Source organism: Camelina sativa, chromosome 11 (assembly GCF_000633955.1).
Source record: "Camelina sativa cultivar DH55 chromosome 11, Cs, whole genome shotgun sequence".
NCBI classification, from domain to species: domain Eukaryota; kingdom Viridiplantae; phylum Streptophyta; class Magnoliopsida; order Brassicales; family Brassicaceae; genus Camelina; species Camelina sativa.
In genome coordinates, this window is record NC_025695.1 from 21,426,585 (window position 1) to 21,445,149 (window position 18,565).

An 18,565-nucleotide genomic window follows, 5' to 3' on the forward strand; every position below is an offset into this window, starting at 1 on the left:
GATGAGAGGTGAGAGGATGCTTCTTCATCTGCTACTTGTTCTTCTACACGAGAGACATCTTCGGAGATTAAAGCGAGTAAATGGGAAAAGGAAAAGGAACGAGAGAGTTTGAAGCCAAAAGATCTCTTGTCCTCTTCATCTTGATATTGGAAGAGAATATGTCGGAAGAAGTGGAGATTATCAGAAACGCCAGAGCTTGGATTATCACAAACATGGCAGCATTTGTCAGTACTTCCGTCCACGAAGCCATTTGAGGGTTTTTCGAAAACGTTGGCCGTTTTTGCAAATTAACAATGAACAACATGGATTTAAAGGGCTAAGCAAGGGTTATCGTTTTTTGCCATTATTTTTATAATATTGAATTGAGTGTACGTTTTTCCAATTACATAAAACATGCCTTTGCTCTTGCTTTTTAGTAAAAACGTAGTACGTGTTATAATGATTTGGACATGTAAATTTGTTTTTCCTCTTGATCATGAGAAAAGATTTGCTTTATGGTAAGAAAACATGGAGGATAGAGGAGGAAAATGAGAAAAGACGCATATTTCTTGCTAGACCAAGTATACTTCATCAGGTCATAAGTCTTTCCAATAATGAACAAACTATATACTATTGTATTCAATATCAAATGAAACAGAGCATTCACAGAAGTTTTCTTTTATCTTTAAGTAGAGCGACATTTTATAGAAGATTTTTATAGCGTGTTGTCGATGTGTCATCAGTTAAATGGAAAATTGTAATTTACAATTTTCCATAGGAGATTGTACTAGTTTTGTCGATGTGTCACAATACGTACGATTGAATTTTATGAGAGGTTGGTTGTTCATCGGAAAACAACAAGTTAATGTTGGTAAGATAGTTCGACCACTGGATGGATATAGCACACAACTTTATATCTTTCCATAAGACGAATAGATCACATCAAGACAAGCATGACAGATTTCAGACATAAGCTTCTCTAATAATCAAATATGAAGCAACACCAACAAAGACACTCATTTTACACTAGTCAGAGAAGACATACTTTGCTCTTTCAACAATGTGAACACCAAACATAATTTAATCAATACAGAAATGTCAAGCATATAACCAGCTATACGATCTTTACACTTAAATAAAACACACCAAACTAAAAAAACACTGTAGTAACAACACTCACACTGCATGCAAGTACATGTTTTCTAATCAAGATCAATTGCCACAAATAAATGTGCAGTTGTGATCTCTGTATACAGGAAACAAGACCCTACCAAATATTAAAATTAACACCAGCTCAGTGTTCCATGGAAATTTGACTGACTAAACGGAAAAAGCATTAGTATATAGCAAGTAAAAAAAGCTTAACTTCTAAGAGCTCAAACAATAGAAGCAGAGACATAATGTGAGTGCAAGGAAACTTTACATGATGATGATTGCAACAGGAATAACACCTAAACCTGCATCCACCTCTGGCTGAATCCCAAATAACCAACGTCAGCCATAACAAGAATAGGACCAAGAAAGAATACGTAACATGAAACACACTCAAATCAGATGCCATAAGATTTACAAAACTAAAAGAACTCATGCATTATTCAGCTTCAACCGTAACAAGCAGGCTATGTGAGACACGTTTCAGATCACGTAAGATAGCTTTAAATAACTATCTTACGAGAGCAGATGTACTTATTTCTAAAAATTAGGTTAAAGAGAAAAATTCACAATAAATAAAATAAAAAGAACAACATAAATGATAGAAACACACAATATCATACAAATGAACAACAGCCAAATTGTGGACATCATCACTTCGAAACTGCAAACAAACAAGGGCATACAACAACAATAATAAGAAGACAAAAATGCAAAAGAGATTTCAAGCATGAGCTTCTCTAAGAATCAACTAAGACAATTAAGATGTTTGATTCAGTGGTTCAAACGTGTATACCACTTTTTAATTGTATTTGTTTGAAATCTTTCAAACATAAGAGAAGATATGTGTGAGAATTTTATCTTTTCAACAAACAATAACGAAGTAAGAAAAACCAGAGTTATAATTTCTTCTCCTAATCTGAATCTTATGTAGGTTATTAATAGTGGTTCACACTTACAGCAAGAGAGAGAGAGGTGGGGGAGGAGGTTGTTATATTCTTAAAGTTATAAACGATCCTTCATCAAACTCGATTTATCTATCAGATCATAATAGCACACAATATCGTTAAAACAAACATAACTAGGATAAGAAAAATGAACAAAAACAGCCGAACTGTAGACATTTTTCATCACTGGGAAATCCCAAACAAACAAGGACATACAACAATAACAAGAAGACAACCGCTGATAATGCAAAAGAGAAGGACCACACAATACACTTCCATAGAGACAAAAACCGAGAAATTAGTAACTAACAGCAAGATTGTTTCATCAATTACATGATGCAAAGGGTAACCCAATATTTTAAATTGGAATAAGGAATCACAGTGAGACAATGCACTCTAAATCCAAACATGCATAGCTTTATCGCTGCACACAACTTCCTATCTTTCCACAAGACAAATGGATCACATCAAGAAAAGCCTGACAGATTTCAGACATAAGCTTCTCTAAGAATGAAATATGAATGAACACAGACAACACTTATTGTACTAATCATTCTACACTAGTCAGCGAAGACATAGTTTGCTTTTTCAACAATGTGTACACCAAATATAATTTAATCAAAATAAAAATGTCAAGCACAACCAGCTATACGATCTTCCCGAATAAACTGAATTATCACATAGTCACCTACACGGTAACACGGCTACACTTAAAGAAAACACACAAAAAAAGAAACTATAGTAACACTCACACGGCATGTAAATAAATGATTTTCTAATCAAGCTTGGTTGTCACAATTAAATATATGTAAGTTGTATACAGGAAAAAAGATCCTACCAAGACAAACAATTGTAGACATTTCATCACTGGGGAAACCCAAACCAACAACCACAGCTTACAAATGCAAAAGAGATTTCAGATATTAAAGAAAACACACAAAAGAAGAAACTATAGTAACACTCACACGGCATGTAAATAAATGATTTTCTAATCATTGGTTGTCACAATTATATATATGTAAGTTGTATACAGGAAACAAGATCCTACCAAGACAAACAATTGTAGACATTTCATCACTGGGGAAACCCAAACAAACAAGGGTATACAACAATAACAAGACAACCAACAACCACAGCTTACAAATGCAAAAGAGATTTCAGATATAAGCTTCCCTAAGAATCAAATATGAACCAACACAGACAAAACACTCATTGTAGTAGTCATTCCACACTATTTAGAGAAAAATAGTTTGCACTTTCAACAATGTAAACATCATATATAAATTAATCAAAATAGAAATGACAACCCCAACCAGCTATACGATCTTCAAAAGTAAAATTCCTGTCGCATAGTCATCTAGATGGTAACACGGCTACACTTACAGAAAACAGACAAAAACCCCGAGAACTGCATGCAAACTGCAAAGGGAGCTAAAGAATAACCTGAAACTCTTATGACGATCTTCAGAAACCCGAGAACAACTGCATGCAAAGAAAGATAAAAAGGCAATGTTAGAAGACCTATGTTAGTTTGTTTGCTACTTGTCGAGAATGGGTAGACACAGTAATGAATTTGTTAAACAACAGAAAACATTAACCTTAGAGATAACGAAACTGAATCAAGTAATAAACATATATTAACGAAATAGAAATTCACATACCTGATTTTCAGACGTAGAATATCAAGAAATTCACATACCTCAATTTAAATGTAAGCGTGATCATGCTCCATGGACGTCATATTTCTGCAACCCAAGCAGTTTAAAAATTTGGGACTGCTTCATTATGCTGAGATCACGGCCAGGGACAATCAGAGAGGTAATTTAGATTACCTCAACAACCGAGGCATTTGCTTTTAGCATCAGGTGACTAGGAACCCGAATAATATATGCATTCTAGGGACAGGGACAATCAGCGAGGTAATTTAGATTACCTCAACCTTACCGAGGCATTTGTTTCTTTGCTCAGGTGACTAGGAACCTGAATGCATTATAGAGACAGGGACAACCAAACCTATAGGGACAGGGACAAAGAGGTAATTTAAATTACCTCAGCCAAACCGAGGCATTTGTTTTCTTTGCTCAGGTGACGAGAAACCCGTATGCATTCAAGGGACAGGGACAATCATACCGATAGGGACAGGGACAAGCTGAGAGGTAATTAAAATTACCTCAGCCAAACCGAGGCATTTGTTTCTTTGCTCAGGTGACTAGGAACCTGAATACATTTCAAGGGACAGGGACAATTATACCGATAGGGACAAGCTGAGAGGTAATTAAAATTACCTCAGCCAAACCGAGGCATTTGTTTCTTTGCTCAGGTGACTAGGAACCCATATGCATTCAAGGGACAGGGACAGTAGGGACAGGGACAAGCAGAGAGGTAATTTATATTACCTCAGCCAAACCGAGGCATTTGTATTTTAAGGTGACTAGGAACCCCCATGCATTCAAGGGACAGGGACAAGCAGAGAGGTAATTTAGATTACCTCGATAGAAACAAGACAAGGAGTATTTGCATACCAATACATAACAATTGTAGTTATGACTAGCTCATCATATGAGTGAACGTGTGACTAGTTAATTGGCAAGCAATCAAAAACGTATGATACACCAGATAAAACCAAACCTATAAGGAACACAGACACACACAAAACTATAGGCAGAGTAAACGATTTTGAAACCCAGTAGACGTTAAGTTGAAAACCTATAACCGAAAATACTAAAATCAAAGAAAGTAAGATTTTTGTTTTAAAACCATAATTATAACCTAACGCCACACAAACTATGTAGGAGTATTGAGTAGCATCAAAGTCATCCCATACCTTTCGATAACCATTAGGCTTCCCAATATATTTGTCCTGATTTCCAGTAACGAGATTATCTGATATCGAAGCTAACGCTAACGCCCCTCCATGGAATCCAAAATTTTCACTGGCTGACTCCAAATCATGAAACTTTGAAGTGGCTGTTTCCACAGATTGCTTAAGGTAAGTTTATCAATCGAAAACTAAGAAGTGGCCTTCATATGTGCATCAAACATAAAAGATCACCACAACTTACTGCATCTTTTTCCCAACAAAACCAAATCATCTCTGGAAACGCCTGATCCTGAAAACCAAAACCAGTAAAATATTTCCAAATTAGGACTTAATCATGAGGTAAAAGTAATCATAATGGAGCTATACTCACCATCATCCACAACCTTGACAGAGCACGAAACAACACCCACGAAGATAGAAACCTGAAAATAGAGAGATCGATCAAAAGAAATCCAAAGAACCAGATCAGAAGTAGAAGGGGAGAGATCGATCGATTAGGACTTAATTTGATTATTGCGGACCTTGGTCGCATCGAGATTGTTGAACACGAGTTCCTCCACGACCTTCCTCGTCATGTCAAACATCATAATTCCAGAACGCTTGGAGTGATGAACACCCTTAGGCAAAGGCTTGATCGACTTCATCCCCTGAATTATCCCGACTGAAACACGGAGAAACAAAAACCCCCAAAATTTTCAAGAAGCAATTCGGGGGATATCAATTATTGGAGATCGCGGAAACCCTAACGACAATCAAATCGAAATTACCTAGAGATGGCGATTTCATGGGAACTGGGAAGTGATTGATCGTCGCTAAAGGATAAAAAGAACAAAACAGAGTCAATACGACGGAAATTGAAAACCCTAAAACGGGATAAAATCAAAAAAGGCAAAGAAAGATCTAGAAATCCTCATATAAAATAAGCGAAGAGAACTTATCTAGAGACTGTGGATCTCTCCTCGCAAGAGATTGATTGATTCTTCTCTTGAACTTGATTTCGTCGGGAGTGAATCAACAAATCGCCTCTCAAGGAAGAAGACGATGAGAGCAGAGCAGAGCAGAGAGAACTTTAATTTAATTAGGTTTACGAAGGGAGCGTCGGGTGTTAAAATAAAGACTTTTCTCTCTCTCTCTCTCTGCTAAGCCTTTAAACGGTGCCGTTTCGTTGTTTATTGTACCATATACAATATAGCCGTTGGAAAATATTGAGATTCGGAATTGGAAAATAACCGTTGTACAAGCCTCACAAAAGTTAAATCAAAATACTGAAGTTCTTTTTTGTATATTGCACAGTTGGCTTTTTTTACAACGGTTATTTTTAAGTAGAGATAAATGATTTGCTTCTCATTTAGATCACAAATAAAACGATTCTTAAGTAACCTGTGACCCAAAAAGGAAAGATAAATGACCTGTGACCCAAAAAAGAAAGATAAATGATTTGCTTCTCATTTGGATCACAAATAAAACGAGCCAAAAACATAAGTCATTGTAGTTTTTGTCAAGTACTGACAATCAAAGAGTGATCCGTTTGGAGCATATTCAAATATCAAGATCCTGGTGAAAGGTTCCTTTTCCTCACAGTGCACAAGCAGGTTTACAAAATTCTTGTGGTTGATCTTCCACAACATTTCAATCTGAAATCATGAAACAGAACGCGCTAAGTGCACTTTATATAGTTGTAAAAATAAAACTAAAAATGGGAGAAATTATACCTTCTGATCCAAAAGTGAATTTATGTATTGTTCTTCCAGTCTTTAGCGGATGTAGTAGCAAACGAAACAAAAGCTATCTCCACACCACTTGATAGTGTGTGTTCCTTTCAACAATCTCCCAACTAAGCAAGATTCAATGACATTACTAAAATCTTCACATCACATGCAACTTCAATCTCAGATCTTTTGAGTAACAGGGATGCCTGAGGATCAAAATCACACACTGAAGATACAAAGTTGGCTTAATACTCATAAGTAAGTAATACTCATGCATTTCCATGTATGTAACAATGAAGAAAGAAACTTACCAGTTACAAATACTTTCTGTTTAAGACTGTTTTCTTTTGTTTCCTTTTGTCTGTCTGTTTTATTGTCTATGAGGCTATGTATTGTCTTTATAAGTATCATTTCGTTATCACTCTGATATTATTTTGTTAATTAGTACATAAATAAGGTTTTAAATAATTAATTATTATTATAAATTTACAGCCTCATGAAACAAAAGAACATTGGGAATGAGAAATAACACAAAATAACTTTCTAAATTTTTTTAACATCAAAATAACTTTCTAATTAGAAATATAATTTTTGTATCATTACATACCTTATATGTTCTTTTGTTAATCTAAATTTAACTATATATATATTATTGGTTTATAGTCACTATTTTTTTTTTGTTTGGGCTATGTAGGAACCAATAATATTTAATTAGGAACACACAGTGCACACACTCACATATACAGAGAGACAATGATTTAAGGGTTTTTGGTTCACTGTGTGGACAAAATAAAAACTAAAAGGCAGCTTTTTTTTTGTTTGTTTAACAAATTTTCGCGCTTTTCTACTTGTTTGTATGTGAGCCAGCATTTATGCTTCCTTCTTCTCTAGATTTTTATTATTACACTGTCTTGTTTCTATCTCTGTAAACGTGCTTTTTCTTGTTTAAAGCTGAGAACTTCCCAAGTCAGACAAAGCATATAGCGTCCGATATCAATTGATATCAGTGCTTCAAGTAAAGTTAGTAAGCCCTCACATATACTAATTAAATAAACGTTCTGTTTCACTTGTGTTTTCTTCCTCCTTATCTCTCTCGTTTCATGGCGGTGAAATATGAGTGCTTAGCTTAGCTTAGCTTGGTGAGATGTATATCTTAATATTATATATAAACTGTTGTACTTGTGATGCGGTTGTACACATGAGTTTGATGATAGTATAATATATCTTTATCAATCTCTTTCCCATGCTATACTCTTCTGCCAAAATCTAGTCTAAAGGATACTTCTTTTGGCAGTTTCTGTTCCAAAAAAAACTCATTAATCTCATTCTCTTACTGTAGGTGTGATTTTGAAGATTGGTAAAAGGGGTTTAGATCCAAATAAAGGAAGAGGCTTTATTTCCTTTTGTCCGTCTGTTTCTTGAGAAACATTTTGGGAGTGATTTGACTATTGAGTGATTAGATTGAGAGGATAAGCATCTCTTTGGATCCTTAAGAGATTTTGAGCAGAAAGTTTTGATTTTTTATTCGAAAGGTACAGAGAAGTATGTGATCAATTAAATATGAAAACGAATTAAATTCATGATTATAAAATTGTTTCATTTTTCTGGTGATCAAAGAAAATGGTTTAGGATATGTGAGGTCATCAGTTTGATTTGCCGCGCCTGGACGTCAAGTTAAATTTATGATTTTGTTTATCAGATTTGATTTTATAACACAACTGATTTTTATATTTTAAAAAATTGTGTATCTGAAATTTAATTTTTTTTTCTTAGTACTAATTTTAATTTTTTTTATGAGATAATATTTTATTACCGTAATCAATCATATATAATTTTTATCAAAATATATCAAATAAACCCACGCGTAGCGTGAGTTCAAAACCTAGTCTAAAAAAAATAACATAAGTTATGTCAAAAGAATTCTTATTTGTGAAACGTAATAGGAACAACTAATTTAGAAAATATGATTATATCTACATAAAATTTACATGTTTATATCAAAAGCTTTAATCTTTGATTTTTTTCATGATATAATTTTACCGATATATTTTGGGTCTTTTATTCGTGCGGGCCCTTCAATGGAAGATATCAGATGCAATGAAATGGAATCAAAGTATATAAAACCCGCTATATTAATCGAGGATGTAGACACTAATGCATGTTCCAAAGGTAATTCTAGAGTTAGTAGCGTTATAAGTTTCAAAGATTAGTCGGTGGTTGATGTATTTGGTCAAAAGCTAGAGTATTATCTTCTGGATAAATGTCAATGATTCCGGTAATGAAACAAGAGCTGCTTGACCGAGTAATTGAGAAGCAATTTTGTAATTTGGGAATTTGGAACGGTAAACCGTTTTAAAATTGGTTTCAAACCTGATTTATTTGGTTTTCTATCGAATTTGGTTCGTTAACCATTTAAATCCAGGTATATAGAGAAATATATGAGAACTTTTGATTCGGGTAAAAATAAGTTAAGAACTTACGATTCGAGAATATTTGAGATGAGGTCATAGTTCTAAGTAGTTTTGGTACAATACGATACTTCTGAGGAGTAAATAAAGCATCGATCTTTAACGTGATTATGACATATATCATGTTTTGTATTGTTTATAAAGTTTCTATTTTGTATATCTGAATTATCTAAGGCTTTATATATATCATCATGATTATAATATTCAAATTTTTATTTTTCTTATGTTATATTAACTTTTTTTCAATTTCTAAACTTTGATTGGATTGGTCATAAAATCATTGTAATAGAGTAGATAATTTTCACCAGTTGTTCATCCAAAATATCTTTGGAGTAAAAAAAACTAAGGGTTAAAGAAATAATGTCACAAGACAATTTTAGTAATTATAAAAACTATAATTATGTCCAATGCACTAAGGTAAGTCCTTAATGCATAAGGCACCATTACACCAGAGATCGAGTCCTGCTCCCTACAAATATATGGATTAGGCTAATGGGCCGGCCTGTTGTGGCCCAATGGTTGAAAAAAAAACTATAATTATGTCAAGCAACATAAAATTTGTAAAAGACATTTTATAGGTTGGTGATAAAGAGCATACTTTAACAATAAAATAATATAGGGTTTAAGAGCATATTTTTAATGGTGAAACATACAGTAAAATTGTACGTGGTTACTATATTATATGTTGCTTTGATGAATTCTTTGCATGTAAAATATTTTGTAATATTTTGTGAAAAGTTTTTGAAATTTGACAATAATAATATTTTTAATGATGAGTATTTGGCAAAATTTTTGGTGAGATATAATTTAGCTTTAGATTATTGTAATAATTTTTATACTATATTAAAAATATAAAAAAAAATAAATAAGTGTATGAAGGTAAATACAAATATGATTTTGGTGGTGTACAATTTAGCTTTAGATTATTGTAATAATTGTTATAATATATTAAAAATATAAATAAGTGTATGAAGGTAAATACAAATATGATTTTTCTCTAACTAAAATTATTTATATATTTACTTCAAAAATTTAAAAAAATATATTTTTTAAAAATTGTTTAGGGTTTAAGATTTATTCTCTTCAACGATTTCAATACCTGCACATCGTGCGGGCCTTATCTAGTTGCAAATAATAGCAAGTTAGAAGGCTTTTTTTTGGTAGAAAACCTTTCAAATATTTATTTAGTATTTCTATTAACAATCTCATTTTCTAGGTTAGTTTAAAAAAAGAAAATTTGTTAGAAATGCCCTTTTTAGATATCCTTTTTAAAAATACCCTTTTTTTAAAATTTTCTTTTTTGTCCTCTTTTACACAATTACAATAGGGAAATTACCTAGAATATTATTAAAAAGTAGTCTTATTACAATAATAATACGTTTGAAAACTGACTTACTAAAACAATACAAAAAAGTTTGACTATTACTTATAAACCATGGTTGTTTGTTTTATTACAGTAATGCCATTTACATTTAAAGTTATCTTTGATTTTTAAGAGAAAGGGAACACAAAAACCTTGAAGGATCGATTCCTGATTTTTTTGGGATTCTCTTAAATTTGGGTTGACAAAAAACATGAGATTGATTCCTTCTAATTTGATTCATCTTCTTCGACTAAAATCATGGCAAAAGAAAGAAAATTATCAGAGCTGGACAATTGTTTCGTGGGCTCACTATCACTTTCTCTCTCGAGAACAAAGTTGTAGATCTAGTTTTGCCTTTGCGTGAGTTTCGTTTTCTTCTGGTTGATTGTTGTAGGAACTTAGAGAAAGATACGGTCGTGGAAGTGGGCAAAGGCATCTCTCCTAGCTAGGGTTGCAGAAGAAGATATGTTGAAGATGACTACAAAATTACAATAATATTCTTCATTAAAACGGATTTATGGACATACACTAATCTCAAGAACGCTATGTACGTACACCAAACTGCAACATACATTAAACAAAAGAACGTTATGTAAGTACACCCAAACTGCAACATGCATAGCTTATATTTTTGACACCTCTATAACTATGTTCAACAGTGGGTTTGACACTTTTATAACTATGCTCAACGGTGGGTTTATTTGTAATTGTGAGAATATGGTGAGAGAATGTGATATTGCACCTTTTAGTTATACATATCTTTATGTGTGGTTGTTTTACTTATCTCCCTAATTAGTCTCAAACAAGATTAAATGACATAGTTCGCTTTATGATGATTGCTATCACGTTTCTCACATAAGTATTTGTTTTGAATGTTACATTAAAATAACTTGTGTACGTACATGTTTTGAATGTTTTGTTTGTAAACAATTTGTGTGTTTATATGCACGTTTATAACTTGTGTATGTATGCGTTCATATGTACGTACACGTTTATATGTAAGTACACGTTCAATTTTAGGTTTAATGAACCTGAAATTACCAGAATATCCTCGTCTTCTACCTCTAACATACGACTGAAAACTCTAATTTCCCCTGCCTCACTTTATTTTTTCACGACTTATGTCTATTTTTTTGGTTTCACTTGTGGGGTTTTTACTCAACTATTATAGATTTTCATCTCAACATCTGATTTCTAACTTAAAAACCTATAAAAAGTGAGTTATATTGTTTGTCTGATTTCTTGGTCGATTATACTCAAATCATGTTGAGGAAGAACAAAGACATAAGCTTCAAAATAACATGTAAATAATGCAAACAAATGTAACATATGTTTTCCAATAGTCACCAAAAAAAAACAAAAACTAAGTCTATCATGTCTAGTATACCATATACTAACTCTAACAAAATATGAGGTATTCTAGTCAGATTTAAATCTATCGCAATAACCAACAATATCTCTACCATATTTTATAAGTCTACCATTACATTTTTATAAATCTGTCAGATAAATCTATTAATTATATAAGTATACCAAAACAATCTATTAACAGCTTAAGTTTGTCAATTATATCTATTGCAACGGTTAATAAGTCTATCAAAAATATCTTCGCTACCAAAAAAAAATCTATCTAAAAACTCGCTCAATTAATAAGTCTATCATCAAACACAATTAATCTACCAAGTTNATATGCACGTTTATAACTTGTGTATGTATGCGTTCATATGTACGTACACGTTTATATGTAAGTACACGTTCAATTTTAGGTTTAATGAACCTGAAATTACCAGAATATCCTCGTCTTCTACCTCTAACATACGACTGAAAACTCTAATTTCCCCTGCCTCACTTTATTTTTTCACGACTTATGTCTATTTTTTTGGTTTCACTTGTGGGGTTTTTACTCAACTATTATAGATTTTCATCTCAACATCTGATTTCTAACTTAAAAACCTATAAAAAGTGAGTTATATTGTTTGTCTGATTTCTTGGTCGATTATACTCAAATCATGTTGAGGAAGAACAAAGACATAAGCTTCAAAATAACATGTAAATAATGCAAACAAATGTAACATATGTTTTCCAATAGTCACCAAAAAAAAACAAAAACTAAGTCTATCATGTCTAGTATACCATATACTAACTCTAACAAAATATGAGGTATTCTAGTCAGATTTAAATCTATCGCAATAACCAACAATATCTCTACCATATTTTATAAGTCTACCATTACATTTTTATAAATCTGTCAGATAAATCTATTAATTATATAAGTATACCAAAACAATCTATTAACAGCTTAAGTTTGTCAATTATATCTATTGCAACGGTTAATAAGTCTATCAAAAATATCTTCGCTACCAAAAAAAAATCTATCTAAAAACTCGCTCAATTAATAAGTCTATCATCAAACACAATTAATCTACCAAGTTAATCTACCAAGAACATAAATCTACCTAATTAATCTACTTTTCACATAAGTGTACCATCACTACAACTAAATCTTCCATTTTAATCTACCGTACACTTACAGTCTACCAAGTTAATATACCAACTTTCTCTACCATTTTTATGTACCCGATTTGTATACCNAATAACATGTAAATAATGCAAACAAATGTAACATATGTTTTCCAATAGTCACCAAAAAAAAACAAAAACTAAGTCTATCATGTCTAGTATACCATATACTAACTCTAACAAAATATGAGGTATTCTAGTCAGATTTAAATCTATCGCAATAACCAACAATATCTCTACCATATTTTATAAGTCTACCATTACATTTTTATAAATCTGTCAGATAAATCTATTAATTATATAAGTATACCAAAACAATCTATTAACAGCTTAAGTTTGTCAATTATATCTATTGCAACGGTTAATAAGTCTATCAAAAATATCTTCGCTACCAAAAAAAAATCTATCTAAAAACTCGCTCAATTAATAAGTCTATCATCAAACACAATTAATCTACCAAGTTAATCTACCAAGAACATAAATCTACCTAATTAATCTACTTTTCACATAAGTGTACCATCACTACAACTAAATCTTCCATTTTAATCTACCGTACACTTACAGTCTACCAAGTTAATATACCAACTTTCTCTACCATTTTTATGTACCCGATTTGTATACCATCAAACCAACGATAGACTTTCTCCCACTTCCCAATGTTTTTTTTCTTCTTAATGACATTTTCTGTAATTGCATTTTTTCTAACACTAGTTTTAGGGGTACAAATGGTACATAAGTTATTATAGTAATTATCAACCTTTTTGTACTACTCTAGTAATAAGGAAACAATTTAGTAATATTATAGTAACTCTCCCATTATAATATGTGAAATTAATTTTTAGAAAATTTTTTGGGTTGGAATTCTCTATTTTACATTTAGGGTATAGTTTTTAGGAATTAGGGTTTATATATTAAAAATGTTATTTTTGAAAATAGACACCGTAAAAAGATATTTTTGAAAAATGACATAGAAAAAAAAGTATTTTTGAAAATCTCATTTAAAAAAACTAATTATAATAAACATATATATATATATAATTAGGCCAACATTTATATTTGATTATTTAATAATACGTATAACATTACTACAAATGGTGTTATATTGCGCATTTTGTGTAACAAAACTATATTTATAAGATAATTAGAAATGCTGCATTTTAAAAAAATAATTTTTAAAGTTAAGTTAACCAAAAATGTTTATATAATTTTAGTTCAACATACAATTATAAAAAAAAATGATAATTTTGACCACATTCGATTATACTTGATGAAAATGTTCATATTTCTTAACAATAATTCGATTATACGCGGGCCTATTTTACTTACCTATATCTAGATTATCAACATGAGTATAATGACATTATAACCGACTTTAGCCTATTGAAATGGAATAATTTACATAGTTTACTGCATTTGTATTTGTTTTAAAAAAGTAGATGACTGCTCTCAACACTTTTCACACTTAGCATATTAAAAGTTGTTTCTTGATGTTAAAATCTTCCGCAGAATTAATTTCACGAAAACTTAATTATTACCAGGTGAGAAAAGCATTAAAACTTCAAAGTGTGTGTGACAGAGGGTTTTTGAAAGCGACTGCTGTACGGACATTTGCGACAACTCCCCTATAAAGATTTTACTCAGCTAACACACAAAACAGAATATATTCTCAACACAACACTAAAGACAATTTTTACCAACCACAGCCACAACCACAAGAGAGAGAATGGGAAAGAGAACGACTAATGCTCTGAAGAGAGAGGAGTTAAACAGAGGAGCTTGGACTGATCATGAAGACAAGACCCTTAGAGATTACATCACGACTCATGGTGAAGGCAAGTGGAGCACTCTCCCAAACCAAGCTGGTACTAATTTATCTATCTATCTATTCATAGTTACATCATATCTTCTACCTACAATAATTGTCTTTTGCACACACAAAAGGGCTCAAGAGATGTGGCAAAAGCTGTAGACTCCGGTGGAAGAACTACTTAAGACCGGGGATAAAGCGCGGGAACATCGCACCTGATGAAGAAGAACTCATAATCCGTCTCCATAATCTCCTTGGAAACAGGTTTTCACCAAAACACATAGAAATTTTCTTTTTTGTAGTAAAATTATTTGTTACATGACATGTATGATAATTAACGCAGATGGTCGTTGATAGCTGGGAGGCTTCCAGGCCGAACAGACAATGAAATAAAGAACCATTGGAACTCAAACCTCCGCAAAAGACTTCCCAAAACTCAAACCAACCCACCGAAACGTATAAAACATTCGACCAAGAACGAGAACAATGTCCATGTTATACGTACAAAGGCGATGAGGTGCTCGAAGGCTCTTCTCCTCTCGGATCTGTCTCTTCAGAAGCAGAGTAGTATCAGTCCACTTCCTTTGAAAGAACAAGAGATGATGGGTCAAGGTGGGACGTCATCTTCGTTGATGGGAGATCTCGAGTTCGATTTCGATAGGATCCAGTCGGAGTTTTTATTCCCGGATTTGATTGATTTTGATGGTTTGGACTGTGGAAACGTAACATCTCTTGTTTCGTCTGAGGAGATTTTGGGAGATTTGGTTCCAGCTGAAGGTAATCTCGATCTCAATAGACCTTTCACTTCTTATCACCACCATGGCGACGATGAAGACTGGCTCGGAAACTTCAACTGTTGAACCTACCGCAAACATCTATATAGTATTACATACTTTTCTAGCTATACGGACAAAAGTATATGTGTCTGAACGCTTCTAAGTCCTAAAATTCTAACTTACTATAAGGAGAACAAAGAAACAAATAAATTATACAATTTCGAGTGCTGTGGAAATTAGTTTTGTCTTTAACCTAATAATATTTATTTATTTATATTACTGCAAATACGCACGACTTATTTATTTTTTGAAAGATTTTGTTTAATTAATTTAGAGCATACGCCAATGATAGAGCTTTTATTATAGCCTAACTACCGCTTAACCACCACCCTACCATGAATTTCTACTTGCGTTGTTTGTTTGTTCCTAGTAATACGAATCCACTTTACAATATTGTATAACGAAATTTCATTTTAATATACACGAATAGTCTATTCATAGGCAGGCACGGTCATAAATGTAAGGAATTTGTTCTTTTCATTTATGGAATCATCGTATATATACAAATAGATAGTAGATGATTGTTTCGTATATACAGTATACTGAACTTTTTTACTAGATTTAACTTACCACTAAATTTAACCTTTGGTACTTATATTCAGGTGCTATTAAGAGCAGCTCCATTGGTATGCTAAATAGAATACTTTAATCATTTTATAATATATGAATTTTTAATTTAAATTAATTTTAAAAAAAATAACCATATGAGAAACCTATTATGAGTCGTTTCTCATCGTGTTTCTGGAATTCTCTCCTCTTCTCTCTTCCTTTTTTTTTTCTTATAAATATTTTAATGCTGAGAGATTTTACCTACATACGAATGGACGGACCTGTTCTAAGACCCCAATTTCCTGTAGTGAAAACAAAATTGGTTTAAAAGAAAGTGAACTAAGGAGTTCTTTCCTTGGTCGACCCTCTTTTAGCTTCAGACTCAACATTCGGGTTTTTACATCCTAATTTATTGTGTCATTTTTCCTTGCAGTTTGAGCATATCATGATACGTCTGTCTTGCTTTAACTTGGTTTTGGTATTCTTAGGGCATGACTGATTCCAACGCATCATTTGTGATTACGGTTGCAAAAGTTTTCAGAAACGGACAATTACAGTTTCAAAAGCATTGTTAAGTTGAATGATTGATTTAGCGGTTGAAAATGAATGCGTCTACAGAGAAGATTTATGACTAATTGATCAGTGGGTGCGATAGCGGTTAAACAGAAAATTACCAAAATAAATATAATTTACAATTATAAAAAGTATAAAAAACACAAAAAATATATTTATGAAAAATTATAGAAGACTTTTTAAGCTTTTTGTTTGTTCCATTTTAAAAGATTTTTTATAGGTTTCTATGTACTATTTATATTAATTTAATAGTTTATGACTCTTAAAAATACTGCAATATATTTTTCTATTGGTTGAATATTTATAAATAAGAAATTATTTATTGTTTTTTCATTTTGTGTCTTTAGCTAAAAACTTTTATATAATGGGACAGAAGAAGTACAAAAAATTAACATAATTACTAAAGAGACATAAATAATTATTCAAAAAAGAAACAAATAAACTTTATGATGAAACACAAATTATTATTCATATTGGAAAATTTAAAGAGGATGATTAGTGTTTAGAATTAATGTGAATATATATAAACTTTTATAATATATTTTAGATTTATTATTTATGTGATTTTTTTCTTTATTTTTTTAACCTCCCGCTAAAGTCCGTAAACGCAGATACTTGCGTGAAGAAGCTTTTGGAATTTGACGATTTAGGGCGATTTTAAGCAGTAAAAAACGATTTCTTTAATGAATTCCAATCGCTACCAACCGCAATAAATCGGGAAAACTAATAATCAACACCTTACAAGAAGTTTCATTAATTCATCTTTTCCTAGCGTAGTTACTTGGCCTACCACGGTTGCCTTATCTGTTTGGCGGTGGCAAGACATGCAAGCTTGGAAAACTAGCTCACTACCGTGCTTATTTCATAACGTTAAAAATATTTAGAACTTACAAACATTATTGGAAGACGGTACGTGAAAACCAAGAGGGGCTTTATATTCACTTCTTCATCAAGGTTTCCATGAGGAAAAAATATTATAAACATTCATTTAATAAGTATAAATTTCAATCATGCGTTGTAGCCAGTTGAACAAAAATATGTATATACACTATTTTAGCAATCAGAGAAAAATGTCTCATTGTAATCAATGTCTGATATATGTCTTGACAATTTTCATACATCACAAGATATACACACATATATATATATATATATATATAAGTCTTATTAGACCGCTCAAGTGAAGTGAGTCATCAGTCGCAAATTCTTAATCTTGAAGATCCATTTACATTCAAGAGCTTTGTTATCTAATAGATAACACTTCCAAATAATATCCAAGTACTATATTATTCAATCATCTGTTAATGTTAATCCTTTACCGCGTCATTAAAGCACCTAGGATCCCAAAAAATTGCGACAGCTGCGAGAAAAGTTCGATAAGAATATGAGATGCAACTGGCCAGAATCAACATATTCAACAACCATAATACTAATACTCAGCTAATGAGAGAATAAATCAAAAGCGGGCACTCAATGTGATTCAATTACGCACATAGACTCTCTTTAAACAAAAAAAAATAACAAAAACTGATTTGTGTCTTGTTTTTTTTTACTTGAACGAGTGTTGGAGGCTAGTCAAGTAGTCATCACCGTCCAAATGCAAAATGAAAAACATAATCACGCAAAGCAAATACATTAGCAGAATTTATGTGCTTGAATCACCCTATCATGCATTTATTAACAATACTTTTATTTTATTTTTTTTGTTGGACAGTTGATACTTTTTTTTCCCCCCTTGGTGGCCACAGCTTGGCAACTGGTATTTATTTGCTTCTCCATTTTTTCCAATAAAAAGTCCATTTTGTAAAATATCATTAAAAAAAAAAAAAAAAAAAAAAAAA

At 32.0% G+C, this 18,565-nt stretch overlaps 2 protein-coding genes across 9 annotated transcripts; one reads left to right on the forward strand and one right to left on the reverse strand.

Annotated features, from left to right (window-relative positions):
• On the reverse strand, window positions 3,278-5,996 carry LOC104723991 (DNA mismatch repair protein MLH3-like). 8 transcript variants are annotated; one of them, XR_002033966.1, is made up of 7 exons: window positions 5,667-5,995; window positions 5,421-5,584; window positions 5,270-5,321; window positions 5,141-5,188; window positions 4,903-5,045; window positions 3,778-3,866; window positions 3,278-3,560 (listed from the first exon to the last, which is right to left on the reverse strand). XR_002033966.1 is itself a non-coding variant. In XM_019231667.1 (6 exons), the coding sequence occupies exons 1-6, from the start codon at window positions 5,683-5,685 to the stop codon at window positions 3,543-3,545; spliced, it is 444 nt and encodes a 147-aa protein (XP_019087212.1). In that variant the 5' UTR covers window positions 5,686-5,995; the 3' UTR covers window positions 3,278-3,542. The 8 variants fall into 8 exon arrangements, 5 of the variants coding, with proteins under 5 accessions (XP_019087212.1, XP_019087211.1, XP_019087210.1 ...); XR_002033964.1 differs by having other exon boundaries at window positions 3,778-5,045; window positions 5,667-5,996; XR_002033965.1 differs by having other exon boundaries at window positions 3,740-5,045; window positions 5,667-5,996.
• LOC104723992 (transcription factor TT2-like) lies at window positions 14,638-15,780 on the forward strand. The gene is made up of 3 exons (XM_010442433.2): window positions 14,638-14,821; window positions 14,901-15,030; window positions 15,110-15,780. Exons 1-3 carry the CDS (start codon window positions 14,683-14,685, stop codon window positions 15,624-15,626), a joined length of 786 nt encoding a protein of 261 aa, XP_010440735.1. The 5' UTR covers window positions 14,638-14,682; the 3' UTR covers window positions 15,627-15,780.